The following is a 22352-nucleotide window of genomic DNA, read 5'->3' on the forward strand; positions in this document are numbered from 1 at the left end:
ATTTAAAAGGATCTCAAGTATCAAAATTGAGAGTAAGACAAGCCCTTTATTGTGATGAGAAATGGACCAAACAGAGAAGCCTTTGATTGAATATGGTCGTGGGAGGTCAGTTTTCAAATTCGTCTGTGAAAACATTGGTGGGCTTGGGGAACTGGATTTAATACATTGAATTTAGCTTGCAATGAATCATGGGATATAATGCGCACAGTTGTCATTAAATCGGAAAACTTTCATTACATATGAAGATCTTAAATCACAGTTTACGAGTGTTGTAGAATGGCGACTTTTGTAAGGTTATATCTTACGATGGTAGTTAGCTTGGTGATGGCACGTGAAACAGAGATCTTAAAAACATCGACAAAACGTATTTACAAGAATGGAGACATTATCATCGGAGGAATGTTTCCATTTCACTCAGAGCTACACCGAGATGATGAGAGTGTAGAATCAGGACCAATCGTGCATGTCTGTTCAAGTCTGTTTCCTGAAGGCTATCGACTTGCAGAGGCTATGATATTCGCACTGGAGGAAATCAATAACAACCCGGACTTCGTACCAGGTATAAAGTTAGGATATGACATAAGAGACACATGTAGCTCGGTAGCGCCGTCAGCTGAAACAGCGATTGACTTCATCAAGTCTGCGATTCTCGGTAGTCAGTTGGTGAAAGCGGTCGTCGGTGCGTCTCTTTCGTCAGTCTCAATGGCAGTCAATCCAATATTCGGGACGTACAACATACCTTTTGTTAGCTATGGTTCGACAAGCACTTTATTACAGGACAGGCTACGCTACAAAACGTTTATGCGGACAATTCCGAGTGACTTGTCACAATCCCTCGCCATGATAGAGCTGATACGTCGCTTTGGTTGGGAATGGATAGCGACAATCGCCACAGATGATGATTACGGCCGACAGGGTATACAGATGGTGATTGAGGAGATGGAGGATCTCGGTGCATGCGTGGCGTTCAGTAGACTACTACAAACTAATGCTACTCAGCGTATAGTTGAGGAAATCGTGACTTTGCTCACGAAAGACCCGTCGATAAAGGTTATAGCTACATTCATTCACCCTTCAGAAATGAGAGTCATTCTTAAGGAGGCGACGCGCCAAAATATCACAGGTATGCCACAGCGATTTAACGAAGCCCTAATAAAAACAATATACATATTTTATTACAAATGAAGCGATCAAGTCATGAGTAACAATTATATCTGCCGATAGTCGAAGTCTAATATTGACAATTTCATTTTATGTCAAAGGAAATACATTCCTCAAAATCGAGGATTTTACTTGTATGTGTGTCAAATTCTCGAAAATGCTGGAGAATTAGTGAAAACTACTGTATTTTGCCTTAAAGTTTGTCAGTATTCAATTAGTAACTGTATTATCGCGCTTTTGATACAATATCAATTCGTGCAATAACAATAAATCTAACTTTATTCCATTGTTATTCAGTGAATTTTCTACTATTTGAAACATTTTCGGATAGAAGATTGCGGTTGAATATTGATTGACTATGCTTGGTATACGTAACAATTTACAATTTCTGTAAGGCTATCATTTTCCTGCTAATAAGCTGACTATAGAGTTAAAAACATGGCGAACATTGCTATCTTTTTGCACAGAAAACTGACAAACGTAAATTTGTTTCCCTGGCCTTTGACTCTTCCCAACGTATTGAATAAGCCTAAAACCTACAGTTCGTTGTTTTGAGGAAAAAAATCTTTCTCGATTCAAGTACTTGCAAGCATTTCGTTTTCCTTGCTCTATTTCAGATCGAATTTGGTTGGCATGTGAGGCTTGGTCTGATAACCCGGATGTTGCCCATGACATGTATCATCAGGTCGATGGCACGCTAGGTATTGTCTTATCCCAGGGTCATATACCAGGATTTGCGGAGTACCTCAGAAGTGTGTCTCCGTTCACAACTGAACATCAAAATCCTTTCCTCACCGAAATGTGGGAAAAAGAATTTGAATGTAAAATGCCCTTGATACACAACAACGGCAAAACACCAGTATCGCCCATTTTGAATCCAAGAAAAGTTAAGGAAGAAGACGCAAATAATCTGACACCCCCAGCAATAGGACAGCAGTGTCCGTTTAGTAACGGTACGGTTACAGGTCGAATTGAAAAAATCAACCTGACGTGTAGTGACGATCACACAGAAAATTTAGAAAATCTTGTAGATGATGGTGGCGGCACAAATTCTACAGGGCCGGAGATCCTAAGTACCCAATACACCCCTCCTATTTGTTCTGACTCACACACTTTTGACCAAACCAAATCATACAAAGGTTCGAACTACAGGATAACCTATAACGTATACCTCGCGGTGTACGCTATCGGTCAAGCACTTGACAGCATCGTAAAGTGTAAAGAACCCTACGGACGTCTTGAGAACGGATCATGCCCTAACGTGACATCCCTGCAACCATGGCAACTGTTGAAGTATCTCAGAAATATTACGTTCCTCCATGGAACCGAAGGTATACGTTACAACATGGAGGATAACGAAGAAAGCAAGGGACGATACGAAATAAACAATTGGCAGAAAGCCCGGACTGATGGTATTAATTTGGTTCCAGTTGGGTTTTTCGACGGAGGAGCTGAAACAAACAAACTGGTGTTGAGAGATTATGCCATCCGATGGAATGATGGCAGTACAAAGGTATGTTACGTCAGAAGAGATGTGAATGCATTCTTACTACTTATGAGAATAAACGAAATATATCAGTCTATATATTGCGCAAATACTGCGATCTGATTATTCAAGGCGTGAAAATAAGCGTGCTACCTTCACATGGTCTCTCAGCTAGTTACATTCTCTTTTTTGTGTTTCACGTCATTATTTCAATTTAAAACTATGGTTTAATATCGATAAACCACCTCAGCACGGGTATACCACTCGAGTACTATCAGTTCACTCCATATAATGCATTCGCTATCTTCGATGCACATTTGTCGTGAACTGATCAAAATCTCAGAGTATACCATCGCTTAGTGTGGTTTATCGTTTAAACAAAACGCAAGAAACATATCATAAATGCAAAAGAAAGGAGATACGTAAATTCAGCTTATTACTCAAGGCCTTCTGTTAAGTTCTCTTTTACTTCATAAATTTCAGATACCAATTTCGGTATGCACAACGCCTTGTCCTCTCGGTACGAGGAGAGCAATTTTGGATGGCCGGCCACCATGTTGCTTTGAATGTGTGCCTTGTGCCGAAGGAGAAATTGCAAATATCACAGGTAAGTAAGGATTTCATATTTACTGCTTCGTTTGACCGGCTGGCTGATTGGTTCGAAATAATCAGACTGATAAAACTTGAAGGTATTTTCGAGTTAGACCCAGCTCATTAGCACACAAACCTGTGAAACAGGGATTCTCAGGCAGATTCGTCAGATCGTTTAATGCGTTATATTGCAGATACGGAGATGTGTTACAAAATACGGCGTATATGTTACTCAAATGATGAGTAATAGAATTAACGACTTTCACTTACAACAATAAATTAGAGTTTTGCCGAATCGCGCTGAACTGGTCACTTTTGGTCAATGTCGACCCGCATAGAAGAAGAGGACTTTACGCTTACCAATTCCGGACACATGGTACCATGGTACCACTACCAAGAAGGGATTCAAGATGACCCTATCGTTATTGTCATTGTCTATTTATGTCTTGAACCTTGTAAAATATTCATTTACCTTGAGTTTCACCCGTTATTGGACCTGTGTTGATGTCATATTGCTTATTGTGTGTATTCACGTCTTAGTCGAACGGAGATCTGTGTATACTCTATATACGGAATCATTCACAAAGTCCTTTACATTTGTGTCAGATTCGAACTTGCAACATACATCACCGATTCGAACGTGAAATTTGCGTTGCCTTTGAAACTATATCCGATCCTCTATTGGATGCAAGAAGCTCCATACTTAAAAGATGTCTAGACTTCAAATGTTTTACATGCATTTCATATACATCATATTTATTTGTTCTTACAATTTAGTGATTCTTTCTCATAGTTGAACCTACATATCATTCAAATTTACAAAAGTAGTTGCGTAAAGCATGCGGTGGAGCAGGACCCGAAGTCTCAGATGTCTGAGATATTGTCATGACCCGTTTTTGTCGTCAAGGTGTTCGATGGGAGCGTCAAATAAATGTAAGGCAGGTTTCTTACCCTGACAATGCCGCAACACCTGCCCGATAAAAAACGGAATGGTCCAATTTACAGTGACAAGTCCTCAAAGATACTCAGAAATAATAAAAGAAGAGATGCAATCGGCAGCTATTGAATTGGACACTATTTAATTTTGCATGCAGTGTCTTTTTTATATGTGACTGTTTTCTAAGTCGCTTTTGTGTACGTGTCATCAAAAAATGATGATGATAATAATAGTGCTGCTGCTGCTGATTATTATTATCATGTCAACTGAAAACAATTTTTAAAAAATAAAAACTGCGATTCGTTACAAATTGTTGCATGAGAAAAGGACTGAAAAATAGTTGTCAGAGCCATTAGTCGGGTTCAGCCACACACTCAGATTTACATTGATCTCTATTCAATATAATGACTATTTCATTGTATCATAAAAAAAGAAATTACCAAAATTGATGAAGCAGGCAAGATGAGATAGATACTCCTAAATTTGCAGAGAGCTGAAGAAAATGGGAGGGCACGATAAAAGCAGAGCCTCCTCTCCTTGCTGGATCTTTTTATATCGTGGGTGTCCGAACCCGCAGCCTCTCCTAGTTTCTCTTTTGAGGGGATTAATTCTTAAAATTAAGGGTTAAATGGGATAAGCGAGCCATGCTATAGAGCATATACTACCTATAAGTATTGGGGGTTATTATACGAAGTTTGGGCGATACCGCGTCGCATTCTCGTGATGTGTCCGTATTTTGACTCGTTGCTGCTCAACTCGTCAAAATACGGACACATCACTCGAATACGACGCGGTATCGCCCTAACTTCTTGTAATAACCCCTTTATCATACATGCATGCTTTGGTCATGACTGTTTTCCTACAGACGCTCCGAGCGACCAAATAAACTTGAAATCGACCTTGCTTCATCCAGGATGTACTTATAAAAAGTTGGTTGCTAAGGAGTGATGACAACCGTATCACTTCTTGATATTATTCCGCTATTGGGCCATTCCACTTCAAAGGAGGGTTTATGTGGCACTTTTAAAGCGAACAATTTAAATATTACGATGTCGACACAGGTTTTCACAATTTGAAGAAGATTTATTTTTAGTTTAAAATGACGGTGGATGTAAAACATAGACTGGAGTGTGTAAAATGGGTGTGTTTTCGTGTTTTGATACATAACGTCATCCCTACTTGAAAGTTATGAGGCCGCCAAAATCGCGTCAAATTACTCGCACCACGCCAGCGTTCTATTTCAAACTCGAACAGCTGGGAACATGGAGCGAGCAGCTCTGCAACATCTATGAATGCACAGTGGATATAATACCCGTACCAGTCAGTATGTCTAGAAGAATTATACATGTCCTCAGACGTCAAATTTGCCGAATTTACCTTCTTATTAAGCGGATTAGGACAAACATGAAGTGAGTACACTGTAAGCTGTAGTGTCGTAACTCGTTCATGATTTCGTTGCTGTACGAATAAAACATTTCAAAGGTATTTCTGTCGTCTGCTCGTATATTTTCGTTCCTGGCTTGCCTAACTTCCTTTAATAACCTAAGCGAAAGTTTGACTTTCCCGAGATATTACATTGTATCTGAAACCCGCATCGCACCGGTGCCACCGGACACGATCATGACCTTTGAATCTCACTGACAGGTACAAATCGGAAATATTATGTGCACCTTCCAAGTTCAACCTTGTCTGTCGCGAGCATTTTCAGTGCGGTTGGATTTTTGTGGCTCATTTACGGCTGCAAACGATGTAATTCACCGCCTAGATAATTAAGCTCATCGACAGGAAGCGGTTCTATCATGATGCACCGTAAACCGATATCTTACATGTAATCTTCGGCAGCGAAGACGGACACGAAAACACTGCACGGCTCAGTCACAATCAGGGTGCTCTAGGGTGTTTCACTTTTGTCAAAATTTCATCTTGTAGACACATATCTAAATTGACTAAATTCACAAAGCTTAAGGTTTTGTATATATTTGCTTGAAAAGTTGTGAACCAAACTTTCTCAGTATTTCCATGGCAAGCGTTTCTTTATTGTGTTGACACACCGTCACGGACACTACAAAATATTATGAGTTGATGGAGAGAGTACTACAAAATATTATGAGTTGATGGAGAAATAAGTTAAACATAGTAAACTGTACAACATTTGTAACACTATTGCATTTGAAAATTTAACCTGAAAGTACATGCATCTGTTGTAGAAAATAAGTTGAATGTACGAGGATTTTACCCAGCGTTGCATGATTTCCTGCAAAATGATTTGTTACGAAAAATAAAGAATTTTTCATTCTTTTCTTCTCGTGAGCTTACGATTCCTCTAGTTTACAGATTTGCCCTTTCATACATTTGAGTTATTTGTTACTGCAATTGTTGAAGTCTTTAGAAAACATAAATAGCATTTTCAGCAAAACGGTGCTTATTTTTTGTTAGTTTTCTAGTCCTTTTTGTAGTATGGTAAAAGCATCACGGACACTACACGTTCAGGAATATATGTATGTGAAACAAACTATTGTTTATTATGACCAGTAAAGCTGTAAAATTGTAGAAACATGACAAGAATCGATCACAAACAAATTTAAAAATATTATTGAGGAAATATTGACATTAATAATATTTGTAGTCCTGGTATTTTTCAATAACCAGAAAATTTTATCAGAAATACAGCACTAAATGCAAAAAATTATTGAGATTACTGGTATGTAAACAATGATAACTGGTATGTAGAAACTGCTACACAATGCAAAACTGTCCTAGAAACACTATAAAGTGAACAATAAATGATTTACTAAACATTTGGTTTCCAACACATTAATTGTGATCTGTATTTCAGTAGCGTCACGGACACTACACACATGAATATTAAAGAGGCAACTTCTTTATCAGCTTTAACAGGGAATATTAAACACAAATGCTCTTCATAGCAAATCGTCATATTAAACAAACTTCGTAGAGCCGATGTGTGCAGTTGCCCTCATTTTCCTTTATATTGATTGCTTTCTTAGGTCACGTTACAAGCACGGACACTCCATTTTATGAAAAAGACCGGGTGTGATCTAAGTCGAGGGCTAACAAACACGAGAATACCCTCCGGGGTATCCATCGACCACCTCATATGTAACGCAGTAAAAAACCAGCAAAAACATGGATTATTTCAACCATTATCTTTGTGTGAAAATATATACATACTTTAACCATAGCTCTATACATGGAAACCACTGGGACAAAATAAACTTCATCAAAGTTTAGTGCCTGAAACCAATTAACCTATCAAATAACGGTCCACTTTGATGTTGACGTAATGTGAATATATTCAAACCAGTAATCACATCTTGCCTTGCTACAAATAGAACATAGTCTCATCAAACCAGTCTGAGACGAGCACAGATAGCGATGTCTCCACATGTACGGTCTGCTCGCTTTAACTGAGCACATAAGGGAGGACTCTATCGACACAGGAGAGTGAATGAAATAATCGCAATCATACCAATCCATAATCCAATGACAGTAGGTCAGCATTCGCAAGACAATAGTTGTAAACATAGACACAAAACAGCACAGAACAGACAGCAAATAGACGGTACACAAACAAAGTCATATTGATGAAAGAAAGATATATGGACCTCTGGCCAGAAGACCAAGAAGTGATGTCAGGTGTTTCGAAAATAGTAAGCGCATCGTGGCACCCGCCATATATCAATCTAAAAGTCAGATAGGTAGTGGTCACTAACTAAGGCCCAATGTCACCGATGCCATCAGTGATCATTTGTCGAAGAGAGATATTGTATTTATCTACCAGCTTGCGATACCTGCCAAAAAAGCGTTTGAATGTAGAGACAAGTCTTGCTCTGGTGTAACCTTGATTTAATAGTTTGTAAGAGAGATGGCCATGTCTCTCTACAAAATCACCATATGAACTGCATACTCTAGCATATCGAATAAGCTGGGAAATGTATACCCCATAAGCTGGTGAGAGTGGAATATTACTTATGAGGTGTGGAAAATTGATGATATTAAAGTTGAAATCATCTCTCTTGTCATATAGCCTAGTAGAAAGGTGACCTTTAGAGTCAAATTCAAGTAAAATGTCCAGATATGAAGCAGAAAAGGCCGTTTCTGTAGTTTCTTTAATCTCCAATTCTGGAGGATAAATCATAGCGAGATATTTACTGAATTCAGAGTTATTCATAGAAATAACATCGTCTATGTATCTATATGTTAGATTGAAAGTTCGAGCTACAGAGACCTTTTTCTGTTTAATTAAGTTCTGGATAAATTCTGCCTCATATGAGAACAGAAATAAGTCTGCAAGCAAGGGAGCACAGCTAGTGCCCATAGGAATTCCTATACACTGTTGGAAAATGTGTCCTCCAAATTCTACAAATATGTTGTCGATGAGGAAATCAAGCATACTGATAATGTCTTTCTCGGTATAAAAAACTTTAGCGTTAGTAGTATTTTTAACAAAATATGTAGAATTATACCCTAATACTACATATTTGTAACAGCGTGAACCGTTTTTGTAGAAAAATGCTTGGTTGATGATGTTTTTCAAGCGTTCTTTCAATTTATTGTGTGGTATTGTGGTATACAATGTGGAAAAATCGAAAGTTTTAATAGATGTTATTTTTGAAACACATCTTGATTTCAAATTTTCCAAGAGTTCCTTCGAATCTTTTAATATCCACATTTGATTTATACCACTCCGAGAAAAGACAACATCACAGTATGCTTGAAGTCCCCGTTTAACAGTACAAAGAACAGAAGTCAGTATCTTCGATAACTCTGTTGTTGAACATTTTGAAGATCCTGCGATAAACCTAGCTTTGTAAGGTGTTTTGTGGAGCTTTGGTATCCAGCATAAGCTAGGCAACTTATTATGGTCATCCTTTATGGTAACATTAAAATTATCCATGAATGACTTTTGGTTTGCCAAAATTGCAGATTTGCTGAACATTGATTGTCTGTAAGTGGAGTTGGTGGAGGTCTTAGTTACACCAAGTTCGTCTATAAGACATTCAAAATAATACTCCTTACAAACAAATACAATGTTATTGGCAGCTTTATCAGCAGGAACGACAACATATTTGTCATGGATATCATTCAAACACTTAACAGCATCAGGATCTTTAAATACAGAATAGGGTCTTCTGCAAACATGTGATCTTAGTCGACCAATACGGCCACGAACTATTTTCCTCACAGATTTGACCCATTCTGACAGTGTGTCCAGCTCTACATCCTCCCTTTTAGCCCATTTCCTGGCATATTCTTCAACAGAGTCCATAATGATCTTAAAATTATGGTTCCAGTTGATCCTGCGAGGTTCTCTGAACTTGGGTCCACAAGATAATATATTACGAAGGTGATGATGTTCAACCAAGTTCAGATCACAAGTGATGACATGGCCAACTGGAGTGTATTTGAAGGGAGATGTAGAGCAGTCACAGGATGCTGGTGTTTGAAGGAATTCATCAATTTTTAAGTGCTGCAATGCCTTATTGTAATAGAATATTTTATTGGAGATTGTCTTGGTGTATTGATATGACAGAATAGGTACAGACTGGCTTTTAAAGTATACAGGTATAGTTGATGTAACCTTTTTGTTGTGAAGTATATTGCTGATATTAATGGCATCAATTTCTTTGTTATTAAATGGAAGATGTATGAAATGACAATGATCATCAGTCATAGGTTCAGCACGAGCAGGCTTGTATAGTCTGTATAGTGCAATATCAGCAATAATACTGACCAGTCTGTACGGTTGTTTGTTCGGATCTGTCAAAGGCAATCCCAATGCATAGGCATGCAACCTTCTCAAGTCCTTGATGGAAAGAGCAAATAATGAAGTACGAATGTGATGGAGACCTAAAGGCTCCTGTAATAAAAGAAGCAGTTCATGAAATGTGTCATGGCAGTTGGAGGTAGATGTATCCAATTTAGGCCGATGGTAACGCCTATGTCCATGACTACGTCTTCTACGGACAGAAGACTCAAATAGGCCCATCACATTCACTTCTGAACAACCAGGACTTGAGAGATTGCCTATATCTTTGATGTCGTCATTACAACCATAAGGCATTGCAGTACCTAACTGTCTAATCCAGTGGTATTCTCTCTGTCTACGGAATGGTGAACTAAGTGTGGGGCTGTTGGTTGGATGGTATATTTTTTCAAGAATACGGACACGCATAGACAAAGTGGAGTGATCGTCCTGGTTAAAATGCTTATAAAGTTGTACATCCAAAGATCGATTCACCCCACTGCAATGTCCGTTCATTCTAGATCGTAAGATGTTTCCTGTTTCACCAACATAAATGAGTCCACACAATGAACACTCAATTCCATAGATTACGTTTTTGGTAGTGCAATTCAGAGATTCCAGACATTTGGTAGAATAGGTCTTCCCTGTCAAACTACTACTGAACTGTTCTGTAGTGATGAGCATACTACAAGATCACTAAAAATCACTGCAGCTGAGCTTACTTCTGGGATAAACCCTCGAGTTGTTTTGTAACGACACTCCTCATGGTCTATAAAATGAGCATCTAAAACAAGCCCTTCTTAAAAAATCATAGCTCGTTATGTAACTTTGACCAACATGTGGAGGAGTAAGCATTCAGTCGATATCGAGAACGAAAACCGAAAAATCCGGTGAGTTAATTCAAACACACTTTGCCCATATCGCTCAAACAGTTAAACGGTTTCACGATAGCGGTTTTAACAACGGGGACTCTGAATTTTTTGTTGTTGCTGAATTTGTCTCCATTTTATGCCACAACTTATCGTATTAAACCAAGATGCAATCTGTCATCGAATCGGTACTACAATAAACCAAACTGTAAAGATTGCTGAGCAATACAGAAAACATCATCTGGCAAAGAAAAATCAAAAACTGAGAAAGCTGCCATATAACTAATCAAAGTTGGCGGCATGAATTAAATAAACCAATACTCTCCTCAGACCAAACCGATTTCAAAGGCCGTTTACAGCAAATATTATTAACGAAACCATGAAACCTGGGAATGGCTAAAAACAGAAATAAGATGATGTATTTCTGGAAACAGCCTTTCACAACATGCTTTTCAAACACCGGAAAGCAGGCATCAATATCGACCCGAAATCTATTACAAAGTCAATGAAAAATTGACAAAAAACCAAAAGTTCGGATAATCGATTTAAATGCCTTTAACAAACTAATCGTTGACAGATTAGTACAACATTTACTGTTAACATAACAAGCACTAGCAACGCTCAAAATATGCCCTAAAACATTAACCCTTATAGGCGTCCAGAAACTCCGGTCGATGCTGGGTCATGTTAATTATAATATGACACCACACACCGGATCGCTCACTATAGAGTCAGTCAATAGTGGCTAACTCTCTCAATAACGAATCTGGCTTCTCCTCTTCGAGGACGAAGATGACTTTATCACGCAACCAAACGTAGGGGACACAAAACAAGAGAGCGACTGATGAAGGAACCCCATTTTTGGTTCTGAAACACCGTTAAGATGAATCACTCAATCAACAAACCGGTTTACCGGGAACCAAGATCACATGACTAGGGTCAAAGCACTATCGATTCACCGGTGTCTCGCCATGTATTCCGAACAAAATAAATGCAATGATCCTTTTATTCACCATATCGTAATATTGAACAAACTTGATAGAGCCGATGTGTGAAGTTGCCCTCATTTTCCTTTATATTTTTTTTGTTTTTGAAAGGCTTTTGCATGGTCTGTGAAGTTTACTTTAGATTTCAGGTGCATTTAATTGTAAATGCAGTAAAAACTGTTTAAACACTTGTGAGGCGTTGTGTCCGTGACGTGGAGCTAGTAGCAAATGGAAAGAGGTTTAATATGAAAGTAAATCAGTTTATTAAGTGTTATACTTTACTTTCACCATAAATAACATTTCTACTTTTATTTTATTGGTAATAACTGATAACACTATTTCTGTTCATTTCTTTTATCCATATACCGTTATTTCATAGGACTTTTTTTTAACATTACAATCTCAAAAGGTAGCATAAACATCTTTCTCAGGTTTAAGATATTTTATTTGATGTCTTACTCTAAAACTAAGTTACTCTGTTATACACATGTAACTTCAGCTGGTAAACGATAGAATTACCTGCTTGAATCGCTGTAACAAGCAGTGTCTGGATTTAGTGTCACGGACACTACTGCTGTCACGGACACTACATTTGGCCACTTTTTGAGATACTAAAACAATACAAGTGGTAAATGAATTATATTTTTATAACATATAAGGGAGGCAAACAGGGCTACTTTGGCTAATGACATCAGATCTCTACTATGTGAATGTGGCTGAAAGTTATGGGGGTGTCAGAACACTACAAAGTTTTTGGACAAAAAATGTTGACAATTTTCATGATTTGTCATTCATAACCAATACGTTGACCCTATAAACATTTTGTACCAACTAATCACAGTTGGTCTTTCGATCAGATAGATGTTTTAGGAAACATTCTAGGGTAATGTTTTCCAAGTGATAATAGAGAGATAAATCAATGCTGTCGTCAAAATATAAAAAGCGTAACGGCACACCAATTTCACTTGTTATCATGCCATTTCCATTCAAATCCATGTATTAAGATGAAATAACTTGGAAAAGAAAGAAGAAATGCTATGTGATATACTTTAAACATTCTGAATAATTGAAAAAATTAATCAAACAGTTTCAAAAAGTGAGTTTAAAAAATGTGCTTTTTCAGATAATAATCTTTACGGCCCTGATACGGCTTTTGCGGCCCGAGGTCGTACGGCGGAAGGGCCCGAGCGTGCGTGGGCTTGTACGCCGTACGACCAAGGGCCGCCAAAGCCGTATCAGGGCCGTAAAGGTTTAATCATATACCTCATGGAATGATAGATATGTAGTTTACATAATATTCAACGTTGTTGAGGATATAAAAATGTGTGCGATATCAAAAATTCATCGCCATTTGTGTCAGTTTTTCATAAATACGATGGCCGCTTCCCGTCGCGGATTGACATACATAATAACGTCATTTGTTTACCTGCAAAATTCTAGAACGCGCAAAGCAACATCCGTACTGTACGTGACCAACAGGGATCAAGGCTGAAATCGAGGTGTAATATGGACAAAAGCGTGATGTCAGTTTCTTGTAATTTATCCTGAACAGGCACGCACTTAGTATACACAGGATTTCACTAGAATTTAGAAATAAAAGCCGATGTCACCGGCGCGGCTCCACTGTCATCACGCGCAAATACGATCTGAGCGAGCAGACGTTGTCCAAATCTCGCGCTGGCTTTTTGTACGAATGGAACGTTTGCGGATAGCAACGCGCGTAGTAACCAGAATCGAGATAGTTCAGAAATGCACGCAGTTGCCCATATTTGGGCACCGGGCCGGGGTGTGATACGTAAAAAAAATGCACGGATCTGAGGGCGCTTTCTCCCATAGCTTTACACAGGCACGTGAATGTAGGTATATGATAAAACAGCGTAACGCCCATTTTGACCCATTTTTAGGGTACTTTTCACTACTCAGCTTAAAAGAATTTTGTTATTCTCTATGCATCGTGTAATTATTTGTATCAGTTGTATCACACATGTCGAACCAAAAGTGAGTACATCGCAATGACAGTTGCCTAGACCCTATACGTCGCTTACGGCCTCCGTGCCTCCGACCCACTCCAAAAAGTTGGTTTTGCGTAAGTTTCGAAGCGAAGCTGAGCACATTGTGTACCTAGCCCTCCATACAGGTCTGTGTGTTCTCTGCGTCATACGTACCAGGCGCGAAAAGTAAAAAATTGATTTACATAATCAAGCTTTTTTTAGAGATAGAAAAGCTTGAAAATGTATATATAGAGAGGAATATATATATATATATATATATATATATATATATATATATATATATATATATATATATATATACATATATATGTGTGCGTTTGTATACACACATACAGATACATTGCCCCACACATATGTTTGAGTATGCATACATATACATACATATAGAAAAAAATACGCGCACGCATATAGCATATTCATTCATAGATGTAGAATACATACAAACATACAAACATACATACATACATACATACGTACGTACGTACGTACATACATACATACATACATACATACATATTACATACATACATAAATACATACATACATACATGCGTCCTGTGCGCGATATGAACGGAGGGTAAACGCATACATACATACATACATACATACATACATACATACATACATACATACATACATACATAAAAATTGTATAAAAATGTATAAAAATTCCCAGCGTACGGTGTCTTCAGAACGGGTTTGTATGCAAAACTTTCCCACCGAGTCTGTGTATAAAACTTCTCTGCTATAGCTGTGCCCTCAGATCTAGACTGTATGTACAATTTTGCTGTGTGTAGTTGTATCATCAGAACGAGGCCGATATATATAAAGTTTTTGCAGCTGCGCTGAGCTGAGTAAGTTTCTTACATATAGAACCTCGTTCTGATACAGCGATACTTCATCAGAACGAGGCTGTATATATAAGATTTTGCAGCGCTGTCAGATACTGTAAACGTCAGAAGCTGCCTCGAAAACAAGGCTAAATGTAAAATCTTCGAGCTGTATCAAAGTTCGATGTATGTATGTATGTATGTATGTATGTATGTATGTATGTATGTATGTATGTATGTATGTATGTATGTATGTATGTATGTATGTTTTGTATGTATTCTACATGTATGAATGAATACGCTATATGCGTGCGCGTATTTTTTTCTACATGTAACACGTATTTTATTCTATATCTTTGATACGAGCTGTATCAAAGTCCGATGTATGTATGTATGTATGTATGTATGTATGTATGTATGTATGTATGTATGTATGTATGTATGTTTGTATGTATTCTACATCTATGAATGAATACACTATATGCGTGCGCGTATTTTTTTCTATATGTTTGTATATGTATGCATACGCAAACATATGTGTGGGGCAATGTATCTGTATGTGTCTGTATACACACGTATACATATATATGTGTGTATATATATATATATATATATATATATATATATATATATATATATATATATATATATATATATATATATATATATATCTGTATGTGTCTGTATACACACGCAAACATAATTTCTCTCTATATATACATTTTCCATTTTTACTATCTCTAATAAAAGCTTGATTGTCTAAATTAATTTTTTTACATTTGGCGCCTGGTACATACGGCCTCCTCGCCGTATAACGCCGGGAACACAAAGACCTGTACACAGGGCTAATCGTGTACCCAGGCGAGGTGGGTGTGCTCGGAAACGAAACTCAGTGCGAGTTTGGGATTAAAAATGGGTTGTTTTTGGTGGAGAAACTGCACGCCGCAACCGAGGTGCTGCCAGATGATTGGGCACAACCCTGCCACGCAGAGCTAGCTTTCACCCAACAATGTTCATGATGTACGTGTCAGTCTCAAAAGCAGCTTCAATCATAGACAGTAGAGCCCCCCTGTTGTATATGCTTCAATTTCGCGATCACCTCCACAATAACGTGACTGTCTACTGAAGTTTATCCCTTCATTGTACTCTGTTTTGACATTTCTATGCCCACAGGCTTTGGGCAAGTCTACATATGGAGGTACAAACGACACGAAAAAATAGGCCGTCCGAGTCAGCGGCTTCTTGCAGCTTGTAGGCATTTGAAATTCCCATTACAAAAATGTGATCTGTAGCAGCAAAGAATGGTGTATCTGAGGGCAGGATTTGCCGTCAAGATCTCCATGAAAACTGACCGTCAAAATGTAACTGAGCAAACGGCATCGGTAATAGCGAATCCCAAACTGCTACACTGCGCTCTCGACTTTCACTTTGTATGGTTTATTTTTTACACGCGGATGCTTATAGCCGCCTAGATAGCAGTTAGCAGTGTGGTCTGATCGTAGGTCAACGGTAGCCCACAATTAAGCTCTGACCCAAGTTTTTTCTATACAGTGTACGCAAACGGGGTGGAAGTTGTCTTTGGTCGACCGTTCTTTAGACATCTTTCAATAAGTCGAACAACATTATCAACTTCTCGTTTGCATCAATATAAGGTCCAAAGATACAAATAATGTCCCTTTAAGATATAGTGCTAATTGATGTATTGTACGATATTTTGTTGGTGTCTTTTTTTTTACTATTACTGACCACAAAAATCGGGTCGAGGACCCGTACCGAAATAAAGTAAATTAATTACTGTGTATAGCTAGAAGTGTCGTTTCATGTGTGGAAGGAAATTAGAGAAAGAAACGTCAGCATTTAAAAAGAGATCAGCAAGAGGAGCGATATCTAGGTAATATATTATGATAAATTTCAACTTAATCAAATGCAAAACTTACACTGCATGAAAAGCCAATAATACTTACTGTATTTGCATGGATTATTGCCTGTATTTTAGCTGAAGAGTGCATATACAGGTGAATACAGTTATTAATCCATTGCTTGTATTCAGCAAGCCTGTATTCACGTGGATTCATGAGAATTCACGTGTATTATTCAATAATACAGTCAACTCATTAATGTGAATTTATCTGTATTATTGCGTTTTCATGCAGTGTTATTTTTGGCAATTTTCACAATTTTCTGACCAGGTCTGATTAAAAAGTATGTTCAAACTTGATTTTACATGTATATAAGCCTATGCCCATGCATTAACATACCTTAGTATAAAAAACTATCATTGTCGCATCAAGCACTGGTTTATACTGAAATGAAGTACATATTTTATGTACTGATTAACTTGACCTATTATCATATACCTATGCCCTGTATTGTGTCTGTACTGAGTTCAGTGACATGATTTATCATGTTGATTTGCATGTCAAAAAGTGATACGCCTTGTTGACTTGCATATGAAAGGAATGATCTGCGCGTCTTTCCTTCATTCAATTGAATATTTGCATATGAAAAAGTGATACGACCTGTTGATTTACATAACAAAGCCTGATACGGCCTGTTGATTTGCATACCGGACTACTTACATGGTGGCGCCCTAATCAAAACAAACCATGGTTCCCGTCTATGATTTTGACTTTGACTACGATTTCATGTCCGATCTCTAAAAGTGGCAGGGATTTGAAGCATAGGGAAATGCGGGGTAACTAAATAAAACACATGTGTCGATATCGGATTAACCTGCTAGTAGTGCTACTAATTTGAACAAATTAAAGAGCAGAGCATCAAACCGTACGGGCATTGACAGATCGATGACAGACCAGCTGTTCCGTCCGTGCGCGTGCATAAGCGCAGACGACAAGCAAAAGTGCTATCGGACATGTCGGAGGACCGGCAAATTTAAAAGCACAACTTTCAAAAATATCATGTATTCATGGTAAATGCGTTCTGGAAAATAATACCAAACACAACACTTGCATGTACCGTACAGATTCGGTAAATATCCTACATGTTTGATGACAGAGTTCAAGCATTTCTCTGCTCAACCGTAAAATAATTGTCAATGAGCCAGCTGATAGATTACGTCAGACGCTAGTATATCAATCCGCCTTAGCAAGATGACGCAAACAAATGTAGTCCATCAAGAAAAACCACAGTGAATGGTATCATATTTTAATATACGAGATTTATTCATTCAATAACGTGGGCATAGGTATATGATAAAGAGGTTATCCTTCGATATCACCTCTTGGTAGGGTCGTATTGCTGCTCTTCGACTCGTGTGATGCGGCCCACAACCGCACTCGCTGCAATACGACCCCACCATGAGGTGATATCGAGGGATAACCTCATATTATTCTTTCATTCGTCGACGTGGATATTGATCGAGCAAACAAATATTTTTCCTTCATGTACTTGTTATACTAAGTTTAGCTTCACACAAGAATACCCACGCCACCGTTCTATTGCTTCTTTCATAATCCAACTGTAAACTTTATGTTCATTTTGCTTAGGTGCCGTGTTTTGTACCACTTGCCCTGATGGCTATTGGTCAAACAGTGACAAGTCTAACTGCATTGAGAAGACCCTAGATTACATCGAATGGACATCGCCCTCTGGAATTACTTTGGAAGTTTTAGTGGCCATTGGTGTAACTCTAACCCTCCTTTGCTCAGGAGCATTTATCTATCACAGACACACACCCATAATCAAAGCCTGTAACAGAGAATTAAGCTATCTTATGTTGTTCTATTTGCTTTGTTGCTACGTTGGTTGTCTTGCATATTTAGGGCTACCAAGTGGCATTTTGTGCACAATACGTATTGCTAATGGCATTGCATATACTGGATGTGTCGCTATATTATTTGTGAAGACACAGCGATTAGTGTCAATATTTAATGCCAGACTTGGTTCATCTCGCATTCGGAAGAAGTTAGCTGGACTCATGTACCAGTTTCTCACTGTCTTTACATTTGTGTTTGTTCATGTTACATTGGTGGTTATAACTCATATTGTAGCGCCTCCCATCGTTGAAAGAAACACTAAAATTTCAACGACCAAAACGTACGTACAGTGCACACCAACGTCCCAAGGTCTTGCCCTGTCGAGAAGTATCTATACTTGGATCTTAGCTGGGGTGTGTCTTTTCTTTGCATTCAGGGCAAGAAAACTGCCAAATAACTTCAACGAGGCAAAGTTTATAACATTTGCTATGTTCATGTATTTCAGCGTTTGGTCCATTTACTATCCAGTTTCCCTTTGGACCTACGGAAAATTGAAAGCGCTGTCCCAAGCTATAGTAATTTTTGTATCGAGTACGTTTATACTGGTGTGTATCTTTTTGCCTAAATTGTACATAGTTCTTTTAAAACCTGAATTCAACACAAAAGAAGTGCTCAGACAGCAGATCAGGAAACACTCAGAGAGACAATCGAGCAAGGCCGATATGGTTGCCCAAACGGACACGTGCGTCTCAAATGCAGGAAATGACAAACGTAATAATATTGTAATGGCAGACAAATCTGTTGAACTGTTAGGTGGAATCATCGCACCCCATGCTGAAAATAACTTAAACAGCGAACAGACAGTCCCAACAAAATCTATCGCTTTGGATAAATACAACTCTGATAACCATTCAAGCATTGTAGGATCACCAGTTTGAGCAAATTTTAAGTTTGCCGTGACTGGTACGGAGGCTATCGAGATTTACGTTTAATTCATTCAGAATTTGAAGTTTAAAGGCGCCCTTCTCAATCCCTGGTTCTCGCATTAGCGAATGTGTCAACAGCCCATTAACAGTTTGTCACTCTTTTGTTTTCCATTGAATATTTTATCAAGTAAATAATATTTATACTAGATAAATCTGATAATTGAGTGGGGGCTTTAAAGATTAACAGGAAGAATAGTATCTCGCATTTTAATTTACTTTAATGTAATTACTTACGGATCAGTTGTCTCAGATTTGGCTTTAGAATATGTAATAATGTATTGTGTGAAAATAAGCATTGCTCGCTCTTTGTTGGCAATCCGTCCGATACCAATGTCTGTGTCTTGTGGTGACCTCTCGCCAGCTTTATATAACAGTACCATTTAGGTCAAAATAATGCAACCTATGACACGTTCCTTAATTTTCATTTTAATATTTAAGACAAGTGTACATTTAAAGTTCTCATTATGATATTGGAATCAGGAGATTCGGATTCAAGAAGACATCAAAGTTTTTATTGTGTCCCTGCATACTTGAAAATGAATTTGCCTTATTACTTCATTTGCTTATCGCCGGTACTCGGGCTTACAAGGTAAACCAGTCGCTCGTACATATCCTTCCACATCATACAAGACCATACCATGCCATGCGATCCCTTTCTCCTACTGTTATTGGAATTGTTGCTTAATTTTGTACTATTTATCTCGTAACATTTCAGTAAGTTTTTACTCTCACAATGTAATTGTGGCGTTACGTGTGCTATACGAGATGTAAAATTATGTATTAAGAGTATGCTATGGTTAACTTAATAACACAGCTGGTCTATTTTGGTATAAATTATAAATCATTGACATCTTCATGTTTGTCTTTCATTCATTACTACATTGAACTTGTAGAAACTGTACAGTACCAGCTATTTCGCTAAGTGTTTTTGTCTCTGATTTCGGTAAGTTTATGAGTGATACAACTGAAAAAGTTTGTAAGCAGATACGATGTGCTCATTTGGTTATATATTGTAATAATTCTCATAACTTCGAAAAAACCCCAGAAATCTTTATTGTGATGAGGCTTTATGGAGAGAGCTGTGATAATTTAAATATAGTTTAGCAGTTATTTCACGAGTTTCAGACAATTGAAATGAACAAGTGCTATATAATAACATAAATATTATCATAATATATAATATATAAATGTTACATTGTGCTTTATGTAATTTAAAAACTGCTTTATATAAAAAGACATCTGATTCCTAGAAATGGTTAAAAACTATTACATCTCTCTTAAGTTGCTCAATTGTAAATACATTTAAATTATTGTGTTCCTCAGAAAAACTTTGAATTTATATATTTTCTGTGAGTTTTGTAGTTTTTGTAATGTTTATATTATACTCACAATTACTATGCTATACGTAAGGTAATCACCCTGTAACATTTATGTAAAGTGAAAGTGTATTTTCTATTTACCTATATTATTAAATATAATTCAAACAAACTGTTTTCTCACACTTTGAGTCATTCTACCCAAAAGTCCATCTCTGAGGGTTTACCAATAATCTTATGGCGTCATATTTAGATTTATGATCCCGAATGTTGAAAGTGAATAGACGACCTCTTGAACTATTTGACACTACTAACCAGCTGATTATGTACTGTTCTTACAATGAGATATGTGTACCAGGAGTATGGAATAAAGATTAGAATCAGAAAAGACATCTCCAATATTTACGCTTAAAGCTAAATGTGGTTTATAAGAATGAAGTTAACTGTATGTTAGACACGATGGACATTCGTAGATTGCTCAAGGAAATATTAGTTGTTCATTGTAGCTTTATAGAATACAGTGGTTTTCGTCGACCAATTTGCACTAGACGAACTAGACATATTGTCTAAATCAAGGTGTTGTCAACACTGTCATCCAGGCGGTATTATCAGTCAATAACAAAGATATCAACTCTGCGAAAGTTGAAACATTGTCCAGCAGATCAGATAGTGACAAAACAAAACCACCACACATATCTACGCACAGTCCGCTAAATGTCCAATTCCTCTATGATCGACTGATATTACCTCCTAGCTAGACACTGCACCTGGCAGTGTAGGCAACATCTCGAGTTAGTCAATATAGTTCGTCTAATGCCAATGGGTCAACGCAAAATGAAATTTACACCCGAGGTTGCTTTGACACTATATGCTAATCAAAAAAGGGCAAAAGACGTCAATTTACAAAAAATAAACTGAATTCCTCTTTAAAATGCATGAGAAAAAGAAAGTTATTCATTTTAGATTTTCGAAGAGACATCAAGAGCATAACTTTTATTTTAGTTTACTAATTAATGTGTTTTTGTCCACGAGGTTTGAATTGTTAATCGGTACAGGGTATGTTACAAAAGATTCATTGGCTGCTGTTAGGGTTTGTTTTAGTATTTCTTCTCTGGTGGGGTTCCCTGAAACGAAATGTTCAGTTGAACAAACAATAATCTGGTGCAAACATGCCTGTGTTAACTGAGTATATTGCCGTTTCATGTTAGCATATTAAATTAGTATACTTTGTTTGCAACCGCTTTTGTTTTGTAGTTTGTTATACGAATAACAGAGATGAAATCATCGAATTTGAAAATTGTGAACTTGTTTGCTACCGAACAATAGATTTATAAAGGTTACATGGCTATGTTATGTAGGTCACGGCCGTCAACATCATTTCCGCTATTTGGTCTAGAATTTGCAGAAAGTCAATTTGCTGGGGCGAAGTTAAGGCCTGTAAAATGTCTCTACGTATCCGGAACAACACAGAAAGAGGCCTATTTGCTCACTCATGTACTAGTCAACGCAGTTGTCAATTAGTTAAGAATTCCATTGTAATTAGTACATCATACGGTTTGCATTTCATGATTAAACATATCAATCATTTGCTTCATGCACTGATGCGAATGCCAACACATAAACAAAACATTGCTACTGCGAAGTACGCCATGTTAAGGAATAAATCGCTGACAATCAAAATGTCGACTCAAGATA

General features: G+C 37.6%; 1 protein-coding gene across 1 annotated transcript; it reads left to right on the plus strand.

The window, feature by feature from the left end:
• The first annotated feature begins 306 nt into the window (after positions 1-306).
• LOC139117588 (extracellular calcium-sensing receptor-like) lies at positions 307-19293 on the plus strand. The gene is made up of 4 exons (XM_070680830.1): positions 307-1123; positions 1779-2674; positions 3131-3254; positions 18146-19293. The coding sequence occupies exons 1-4, from the start codon at positions 307-309 to the stop codon at positions 19291-19293; spliced, it is 2985 nt and encodes a 994-aa protein (XP_070536931.1).
• The last annotated feature ends 3059 nt before the right edge of the window (positions 19294-22352 follow it).

This window comes from Ptychodera flava, chromosome 18, assembly GCF_041260155.1.
Source record: "Ptychodera flava strain L36383 chromosome 18, AS_Pfla_20210202, whole genome shotgun sequence".
Lineage (NCBI taxonomy): Eukaryota > Metazoa > Hemichordata > Enteropneusta > Ptychoderidae > Ptychodera > Ptychodera flava.

Coding starts and splice junctions, on each gene's coding strand:
- LOC139117588 (XM_070680830.1), top strand. CDS start 307: ATGGTAGTTAGCTTGGTGATGGCACGTGAAACAGAGATCTTAAAAACA. Junction 1,124..1,778: donor GACGCGCCAAAATATCACAG/GTATGCCACAGC, acceptor GCTCTATTTCAG/ATCGAATTTGGTTGGCATGT. Junction 2,675..3,130: donor GGAATGATGGCAGTACAAAG/GTATGTTACGTC, acceptor CATAAATTTCAG/ATACCAATTTCGGTATGCAC.